General features: G+C 42.3%; 1 protein-coding gene across 1 annotated transcript; it reads left to right on the top strand.

The window, feature by feature from the left end:
- The first annotated feature begins 6,469 nt into the window (after nucleotides 1–6,469).
- On the top strand, nucleotides 6,470–9,444 carry LOC114451430 (NADPH oxidase organizer 1-like). Its single transcript, XM_028430028.1, has 8 exons — nucleotides 6,470–6,609; nucleotides 6,709–6,789; nucleotides 6,883–6,955; nucleotides 7,133–7,316; nucleotides 7,399–7,607; nucleotides 7,692–7,799; nucleotides 8,025–8,142; nucleotides 8,237–9,444. The coding sequence occupies exons 1-8, from the start codon at nucleotides 6,535–6,537 to the stop codon at nucleotides 8,904–8,906; spliced, it is 1,518 nt and encodes a 505-aa protein (XP_028285829.1). The 5' UTR covers nucleotides 6,470–6,534; the 3' UTR covers nucleotides 8,907–9,444.
- The last annotated feature ends 234 nt before the right edge of the window (nucleotides 9,445–9,678 follow it).

The raw sequence follows: 9,678 nt of genomic DNA, 5'->3' as shown, positions 1-9,678 counted from the left end.
CAGAAGAATGACAGAGGCCATTTTGGAAATGTTCCTATGCTTTTGTACTGTGTGTGACTAGCATGCTAACGTTGACGTAAATATACAATTGTAGAAGGGAATGCGTGGCCGTGTACATTACATTACTTGCAGTAATAACTTCACAGTTGTCTGCAGATGAATGAGAGGTGAAATCAATCACTAAATAAACAGGATCAGGTTGGGTGAGTGATAGTGAAACTATGTTCTTTTCTGACTTACTTTTACAGAGGTGTAATGTTGCCTATCCTGTAAGTGGCAGCAGGGGAGATCATAACCAAAGTCTCTTATAAAGTCTGTGAGTCTTTGTTGATTGCCTGCCCCACCCTGATGTTCTCCACCTGCATTTTTACTGTTTGATTTGTATTTAGCTCCCTATTGTCTGTGCCAGTTTGTCATTGTACTTTATGACAAGATGTGCCAGTCTTTAAACCCTACTGCCTGAGCCTCGAGTCCACCTCTATCAGTTCATTGTTACAGCTTGGTCCAGCTGAGGTGAAAAGCAGGTACAGTGCAGGAAAACAAACTTTCGGACAGTGTTTAGTCAGAGAAGCAGTCAAACAATGAGTTCATTCTACAAAACAAAACAAGTGGTTTTTGGCCTGCTTCTGCATTGAATGCCTTCTGAAGATAAGCTCAGCCACTGAGGTGATTTTTGATGCTCACATAAAATGGCCAGCAAGAGTTTTACTACTGATTAATCAGCTCCAATGGATTGAGATGTCACTACCCATCAATCTGTAACAGCTCTGCGAGGGTTTACTATGCCTTGCTCAGCAAACGTTTCAAGAAAACATCATAAAAAATGATTGTAGTGCAGGAGTCATCTGAGTCATCATCTCTAAAACACCACCCAAAAATACAACAAAGTGCCATTTTTATTGGGTTAGATATTAATGCATAGATTACATACTGTACAGTTATGGCCAAAAGTTTTGGCAGTGGCACAAATTCTGTGTTTTACCAATGTTGAAGCTTTACTGTTTGTGGTACTGATTGGAATTGTTTCTCTATGCATGTGTACAAATGTGTGACCACATTTTTTTTCACATTTTTCACATTACTATTCTCCTTTAAGGTTAAGAGCAGAGAGATCACTACAAAACTAAGAGAAGCCTTGAAATCATTACATGGCCTCTGAAAGAACTATTTACCGAATCATCAAAAAGTTCAAGGAGAGAGGTTCGACATCCGGAAACTATGTACATGCTCACATTTCTGCCCAAAAACACTGCCATAAATAAAGGACGGTACCAAAAGGTCCTGCCAGAGCAACTTCTGCCAGCAATCCAGGAGCAGTTTGGTGAAGATCTGTGCGTTTTCTGGAAGGATGGAGCACCATGTAACAAGGTTAAAGTGATGACAAAGTGGCTCGGAGATCAACATAATGAAATTTTAGGTCCATGGCCAGGAAACTCCGCAGGTTCTTAACCTGATTGTGAACCTATGGTCAGTCCTCAAGGAGCAGCTGGATAAGCTAAGGCCTACAAGCTGTGATCAACTTCGAGCACTGATAAGGCAAGAATGGCTTGGAATTGGTCCAGAAGCTGACATCCAGCAGCCACAATGAATCACAGAAGTTATAAGAAAAAAGGTCAACAGTGTAAATATTGACTCTTGGTGCAAATTTGATGTATTTGCCAATACAAATCTTTAAAATGTATAAAATTCTTATAGCTCTTCTTCAATTTACCAAAGAAACATGTAAAATAATCATAAGCAGCGGAAGCAGGAAAGTCTCCGCTGGCCATGGCTGCATGTGCAAAGCATATCATGTCAAAACCGCATAACTGATCTGTATTGGGAAAACCCACACTGTGAATGAGGAAAGTGCAAGATGATCTTCCAGTGCTGGTAACCTTATTATGAAAGAAGTGGTTTTACACAGCTGTGATGCTGTGCACGTGTGAGTATGGTAGCAGTACAATAGATCTACTTCATCTGACACGGCAATAAGGAATGTATCCCTGTACAATAACCATTGTGTCAACCATCACAACGGTTAGATGATATTTCAGTTTTGGCACATTGTTGCTGCATCCTTACTGGAAATGGTGTTAACAATAGACAAAGATAAAAAAGGAGGACTTTTTTATGCAATATGCTGCTTATACATCTAGAATGATCCAGAGGAGATGACTTTTCATGAGGAAAGTATGTCAAATGCAGTGCTTACACAGTTTTACCTGAAGAATAGAAGCCTCTATTTCAAGTGTGAGCCTGTCAAGAAAGACAAATATTCCCAAAGCCGCTGCCAAACAAAAGTAATTGGGTCATTTTGTAAGTTTCGAAATTATGCCTTTTGCATTGCATTGGCGTGAACACTAAAGTAACTACAGTACTACTAGAGACTGTTTTTACTGTGCTGCTTTTCTCAACTGATACCGAACTGAACTGTATTGTTTAATAAAATAATATATTATAATCACCTTTGACCTTTGACTTTGAGGTCTGGACTTGCTTCAATCTTCTCTACGTACCATACAGAGACAAACAACCATTCATGCTCACATTAAAACCCATGGCCAATTTAATCTAATTGAATTTAATTATATTTATATAGTGCATTTTACAATCAGAATTATCTCAAGGCACTTTACACAAACCCAGACCCTGAACCCCCCCCCCCCCCCCCCAAGAGCAGCAGTGGCAAGGAAGAACTCCCTTTTAGCAGTAAGACACCTTGGGGCGTCACTGTGGTGCAGTGTAGGACTGCCACCTCACAGCGCCTGGATGGGGCCTTTTCTGTGTAGAGTTCGCATGCTCTTCCTGTGCATGCATATGGGTTTTCTCTTGGTACTCTGTCTTCCTCCAACAAACCAAAGATGTGCTTGTTAGGTTAGGCCTCTAAATTCAGATTGAGAGCCCAGCACAGCACAGAAACAGCATTTATTTAAAGATAGTAATGACGTCCTCATGGCATGGAGCCGTGAACTTCTCACTGTACTTGTTCTACTGGATCTCATTGCTTCCTTTGACACTGTTGATCATAGCATTTTATTACACAGATTAGAACATGAGATTAGGGTCACTGGGACAGAATGGTTTGTTCCTCCCGCGATAACAAATGTTGAAATTGACTAAAAATGGATGAAGGTTTATTCAAGAGTGATTTTAAAGCACAGTGTTGGGTCAGGTTTTTTGGGTTTATGGGGATTGAATGTAAGCAAGCCATGCTTCTGCTCTCCCTCTGGCTTCCACTGACTGGTTGGTGAATGCAGACACTCTCTTTTTCTTTGACTACAATACAATTAGCACTGCAGGTCTGTAAACCACATCATAAATCAATTACCATATCTCTTGACCAATTTATCAGAGGACCTTCTCAGAATCTGCATCATCATAAAACTTATCAGCGCAATGTACAGTAGGCCGTGATATACTTTTAGTACTTACTCTTGGTATTGCCCCATCCATGTTACCAGTCACCTCTGACACAATTCAGTCCAAGAAATGACCGAAATGACATGTTGGTATTGGCGTAAAAGTTGCACAAGAACAGGTAAATCCCCAACAACTGCATCAACGTAATTCAAGGAGCACAACGTCTGTGCGCTTTGAAAGGAACAGTTCATGCTTTGACGTACACTTCAAAGCATGCTACCTCACTTATTTAAAGCACCAGCACAAGTATACAGTACCTTCAAAAAGACAACATCATGTCTGCAGAGATACGAACGATGGACAGGTTATTCTATTAAAGGGGCAAAGAGTACACACCGCACACTACACAACACGTTCACACACTTGGAGAGTCCTCAAAAGAAAAAAATACCATAATAATTTGGGATCATAAAAACAACCACAAGTCACACGTGTAATTTTTATCTCTATAACTGTGAGTGAGTCATTTTGCCCAGAAGACATGTGAAACAGTAGTGCCCTGTATTCTGACTTCCTGGCTGAATTACAGTCATTGGTTTTGTTTAGTGCTGCTTGACTTCCTTCTAACTCTAAATTACTCAGAATTTTCTCAGAAACTGCAATCCATTGACCACGCCTCCCTGTGTAATTAAGATACAACTCTGATAAGTCTTCTCCTGCAAAATAATGCTCATTTACCAAACACTTGTTATACGTTAACAACTTACATGAAGGTTTATGGTTAAAACCACAGTTTGTAAAACAGCTGTTATCAGTTAGGGTTCAGAAACATTAACAGATTGTTTTGGTATTAAGCAGTCAACTTATGTTTAACTCAGACAGATTCTATTTTTGATTTCATTTGTGGTGTTTGTTTTAACATTGATTCATCAGAACTAAAACTGGAACAAATAAAAAGTTGGACTAATTTCAGATTAGTCATTTTAACCCTCTCCTGAGGCTTCAGCGACAAGCTGAAGAGTTTGGCATTGTTTGCCGTGGGTTGTGCCACACAGCCATAAGCTGTGCTCCGTGTCACGTCCTCACTGTTTTGATTTGCTGCTGTAAAATAAACACAGTGGAACACATGCGCAGACTAATGTATATGATTTAAACAAACAAATAACCTTTGTCCTTCTGCCCAAATACATGATAAGGAATAAACATTGTGGCTTCCTTCTTCTTTTTTTCTGAATTCTAGCTCAAGCTAAATAGAAACTTGGCTACTATGTGATATTTAATGAAATCAGTCAAATTGAAAATGACAAAATGCACCCAGTCTTGTAACTGCCCACATGATAGAGGGAAATGAAAACTATGAGCCCTGCACCTGGACGATTCCTCTGACATTACCATTGTCAGCTTCTAAGAAACCCAAACAAAGAGGTGATTGTGAAGCCAGTCCAAACCAAACAAATGATGCTGTATGGTGCTATGTGGAAAATTCTGCTCTTCTTGACAGCTATTAATCCCAACTATTAATTGATGGCACTCCAAGGTCCACTGCACAGCCAACCTCTGAACTGATCCCTGCAAAAATGACCCCACAAACAAGCAGGCTCCGTGAATCCTCTGAGCTTCTCGGAATGCACTGGAACAATGGAGACTTCAGAGCAATAATGAAGGGAATGTTTCAAATGCAAATAAGGAAAAAAAAGGAAATAATGTGATTTGTCACTTTCCAATACTTCATAGGGATCAGAGTCAGCAGCTTGGTGGTTTGGAATTAGTTCTATATGATATTTGAGGGGGCGGCACAGTGTGACATCACAGCAGAAGGGTCCTGGTTCGATTCTGACTGGGGCCCTTCTGTGTGGGTTTTTCCGGGTGCTCTGGCTTCCTCCCACATTCTCCCCTGCCTCTCATCCATAAATAGGTGGGATACTCTCCAGCCCCCCCATGACTCTGCACTGGATGATATTTGAGGGGCAAAGGACTGTTGTGTTGTTCAACATTCTCTCAAAATCAGGTGAATGGTTGCCCTGTATAGTAACAGTTATAGTGATGGGGTGACATGGAGTCATGTAGACTCCATCTTCTAGACTCCATCTGGCATAGCCGGAGGCCTGGCCAGGTGGATTTTAGTGTGATCTTATGAAACTTGGTCACCAATTGGATGTAGCAATGACATCATCCATTGGTTTGTCACCTTTTCTGAGTTCTATAGATGAGTAGTGGGGACATTTTTTTTTTGTAATCAAAATGTTCATGTGATGTTTTTGTACAGTGAAAAAACCACACTTTGTGAGCCTGGTATGTACTGTACATGCGTCTCGGAGCGGGCACGTGTGTTTGGTGCACTGTTATTCTCTGAACATGTGTCACGAGCAGACGTCCAAATACTCTGAGCTCATTGTTGGAAATCTCACGTAGGCTTTACTCTGAAGTGTTGACATGCGCTCGGGTCAAACACAGGGCTGGACAGTCCTGACTTTTACTACCATAACACTGTGTGTGTGTGTGTGTGTGTATCAGTTTATATGTTTGATAAAATCCTGGCATCACTTCATACGAGGACACCACACCCACGTCCATCTGATGAGTGACTGGGATAGCCCCCTTCTGACTCTGGCCTTTTCATGCAATGCTCACTTTGAAGAAACACCTGCTCCCCCCCCCCCCCCCACACACACACACACACTCTTCCCTGTTTGGTCAGTTTAACAGACACACAGCTTTCTGCACTAGTTCCTGATAAGGGATATTGCTGTCAGATGACTGGTGTGACTGCACGTGAGGGGAGAAAAAAAAGTTATTATATTAGAAAGATTTTTACTGAGAAAGAAGATCTGGAGCAGCTGATTTTTTTTAACTGTTTAAAAAACTGCCCTTAATTGTCAAATAAACAAACACACATTTATTTGAATAATTTGTAGCATTGACCTTATTATACACATATCATAACGTGGGTTTTCCATGACTTGTTCTGCCGCATTCTCCGACATAATCTGTGTGATGCTTACAGCTCCTGCTGGCCACGCCTTGGGATTCTTGCATCCATCCTGTGCTCCACAGACTCCGCCCCTCCTCTGCCTTCTCTGTAATAAATGCAGCGCATCAGGCTCCCTGACCACACAGAGCAGTGGAAGCAGGCTCAACAGCACACTGAAGGTCAGCGAACTGTGAAGCTTTGGACACTCAGGAGAGCACACGATGGCCGGCGAACAGCGCTTTGTTATCAGTGCGCGCATTGTTGGAAGCGTCGCCAGGGACGCACCGAAGCTCAAGGTGAGTTAAACAGCACAGAGATCATCTTTAATATCTTAAATAGTGCTCAGTAATTTGATCAGAGATCCGTTATTTACTGTTTTCTAAACCGTTCCACAGATGTACATGATGTCCGTGATATGGTCTGATGAGACTGAAGTGATCATCTACAGGTCATTCCAGGATTTTAAGAAGTTTCATGTAAGTTAAGATGGAAAACAAAATAATTTAACATTAAAGGCTGGATCTGTAACCTGGTTTTTCATTAAACGTTTTGTATTTGTTTTTCAACAGAGACAGCTAAAAAAGAGATTTCCTCACTTAAATCCTTTCCGGAAAAGCGACAGAGTGATTCCAAAGTTTAGAGGTAAGTAAACTGTGAACCTCTCCTAAAAACCCAAATTATTTAAGAAAGTTTTACTGCGTGAATAATCCTACTTGTGTAAAGGGATATAGCAGCAATATAATCTCATAGTTATATTCAGAGACTGCTGATAAAGTCATCAAATGATCATGAGGTTCTGACTTTGTGTTTTCTCTCCAGGTCAGGCCTTAAAGAGCAGCATGCAACAGAAAGGATCCAAGAAATCTATCCAGCGGATGAAGTTCCTGGAGAGCTACTGCAGCCAGCTGCTGAAGTGTGACCAAACTGTGACCCAGAGCTCGGAGGTCACACAGTTCTTCACTCCCAAAGACCACGACCTGCAGCCAGACTTCACCAAGAACAGGTAGGAGTCAGAGGTCAGCCAGAACATACTGTGAAGTTTGTAAGGGTTAACATGAGTTAACTATTCTCTAATCCTCTCACAGTATCTTGATCCTCCTGTCTGATGATCTGCCTGATGGGTCAGGCGGAGGAGGAAACAGTGTTACCCGCCCACATGCAGGAAGTGTCACCCACCCATTCGTCACCCAGACTTACCGCTGCGTGGCCGCTTACGAGACAAAGGACGTCAAGAACCGCCCGTTCAAAGTCGCTCTGGATGAGAAGCTGGACGTTCTTATCAAAGACCCTGCAGGTATGTTTGTTACTGTAAACAAAATGAATCAGAGTTATTGAATGTTTCCATTTTCTGAACTCATTTTTGTGTCTTGCTCGGCAGGTTGGTGGCTGGTGGAGAATGAGGACAAGCGTCTGGCATGGTTTCCTGCTCCTTACCTGGACTTATTTGAAGGAGAGGACGATGATGCTGCTGAATGCCAGCTGGGAGGTGTGACATAGTTAAACTTTAATTTGAAAAGTGTTGACTGAGTGCACAGTTATCACACTGATAGGGCATTATGTGAGATTAATTGAGTGAATGATTGGTGTGCGTCCATAGTACTTGTTGCTACAAACAGCTAACACTAGAGAGCTCTGTTTAACCAGTTTTAAGTGGTCAGTTATTTTTTGTGGCACTTTGTGAAATTGTGTTTTTGTTGATTGTGCATTGTAGGGGCTCTGTATTGTGCCGTGAGGAGTTTCTCTACTAAGAAGGCGGATGAGTTATCTGTGCCTATTGGCTCTGTGGTGGAGGTGCTGAGGAAGTCTGACAATGGCTGGTGGCTCATCAGGTCGGTCTGCAGTGCAAACAACAGAGAAACGTTTTTCTTACATTTTAACACAATGTTCAGTTGGTTTAAATAACTTTTTACCTCTACTCATCAGATTTAATGGCAAGGCTGGGTACATCCCCTCCATGTACCTGCAACCATACAACAACCCATGTGCAGGCCTGTTTGGTTTGCAGAGGAGGCTCCACAGCTCCTCTCTGAACCTGGCGACCAGCAGGGATCCTCAGGCTTCTCATCCACCCAGCATCAATGAAGAAGAAGACCCTGCAGCCGGACCCTCAAGTTGTGAGCCCAGTGTCCCTGGGCGTCTCCACAAGGCCCGGTCCCTGGATATTGTCTCTGAGTCCTGGTTGCAGATGGAGAGAGAAGCCTCAACCACAGACAACCGCATGCGCAGCATGAGCAACACCAGCAATGCCAGCAACGACTCCAGCTTCTCCAGCTTCTCCTCTGGCAGTGAATCCTCTTCAAGTTTGGCTGAGGAGAGCCCCCCAGGTGGTCCTGCTGCCTCGCACCCTGTCAGCGACAGCCCACAAAGCAGCCCTGATCTCAGCCTCTCTAAAAGAGGCAGCTTTGACAACAGCTCTGAGAGCTCCGGATCTGTCCGGTCCAAAGGCAGCGACGTTGCCTCAGGTGCTCCAAGGGTTCCTCCCAGACCCAAGACTGAGGAGATCCTGACCCGCTGCACCACCATGACCCGCAAAGCTGCCCTGGCCACCAAGACCAGGCTTCACATTCAGCCAGAGTACATTCCCAGCCGCTAGTGCAACTTTTGCACATACACTACAAATGGTGGACTCAGTCTTTGTCTGTATTCTTTTGTTCTGACTCAGTTTTAACCTCTTCAATACCACAGTCAGATGTGTTTTGTAGAGTAGGATTCAGTCTTTTCTTCTTACAACAGAGACTAAAGAGACGGACACCTGGACCAGACAAATGTTTGCTTAATTAATAAAATGATGCCAAGAGGTTCTATTTTATAAAATGGAGCAGGGCGTCTTAAGTTTGAATATTTTACTCAGTTTAAGAATAATGTAGCTTCAGTGAAGCAACAAGGGGGGCAGGTGCAAGGATGTGTATGTGGCCTGGTTACATACGTTAAATAAAGAATGTGTACACGTCTAGCTTTAAAGATGCTTCAAGGAAAAATAAAGCTGATTGATGGAATTGAAGAGGTTATAAATTTGCATTGTATCTTCTATTTTTAATGCATTTTCTGATGTGGAGATCACTGCATAGCTGATTATGATTACATGTATAATTCAGTTATTCCTTTTGGTACTTTCACTTGTATTTTACAGTGTGTAAAAATATGTCATGGTGTGAAAGAATTTAGGACATGTCACACTGCTGTGAAACACAAGCTGCAATAAAGATAATAATAATAAGATAATCAGTCATCAGTCTGAATGCTGGCGACATGGCTTTTCGACTCACTGCCAGACAGCTCACACATAGCCTGGAACATGCATTCTCTTCCTTCTATTTCTGCTGCTTATTCTAAAGAGACATTTATGAACAATGTTTTTAACCTGT

The sequence above is a fragment of the Parambassis ranga genome, chromosome 19 (genome assembly GCF_900634625.1).
Source record: "Parambassis ranga chromosome 19, fParRan2.1, whole genome shotgun sequence".
Lineage (NCBI taxonomy): Eukaryota > Metazoa > Chordata > Actinopteri > Ambassidae > Parambassis > Parambassis ranga.
This window is presented reverse-complemented; position numbering and strand designations above follow the sequence as displayed.

What these genes read in the sequence shown, in the direction of transcription:
- LOC114451430 (XM_028430028.1), top strand. Translation starts at nt 6,535, where the DNA reads ATGGCCGGCGAACAGCGCTTTGTTATCAGTGCGCGCATTGTTGGAAGC. An exon ending in TCTTATCAAAGACCCTGCAG is followed by an intron (nt 7,608 to 7,691) that starts GTATGTTTGTTA and finishes CTTGCTCGGCAG; the next exon opens with GTTGGTGGCTGGTGGAGAAT. An exon ending in TGCTGAATGCCAGCTGGGAG is followed by an intron (nt 7,800 to 8,024) that starts GTGTGACATAGT and finishes TGTGCATTGTAG; the next exon opens with GGGCTCTGTATTGTGCCGTG.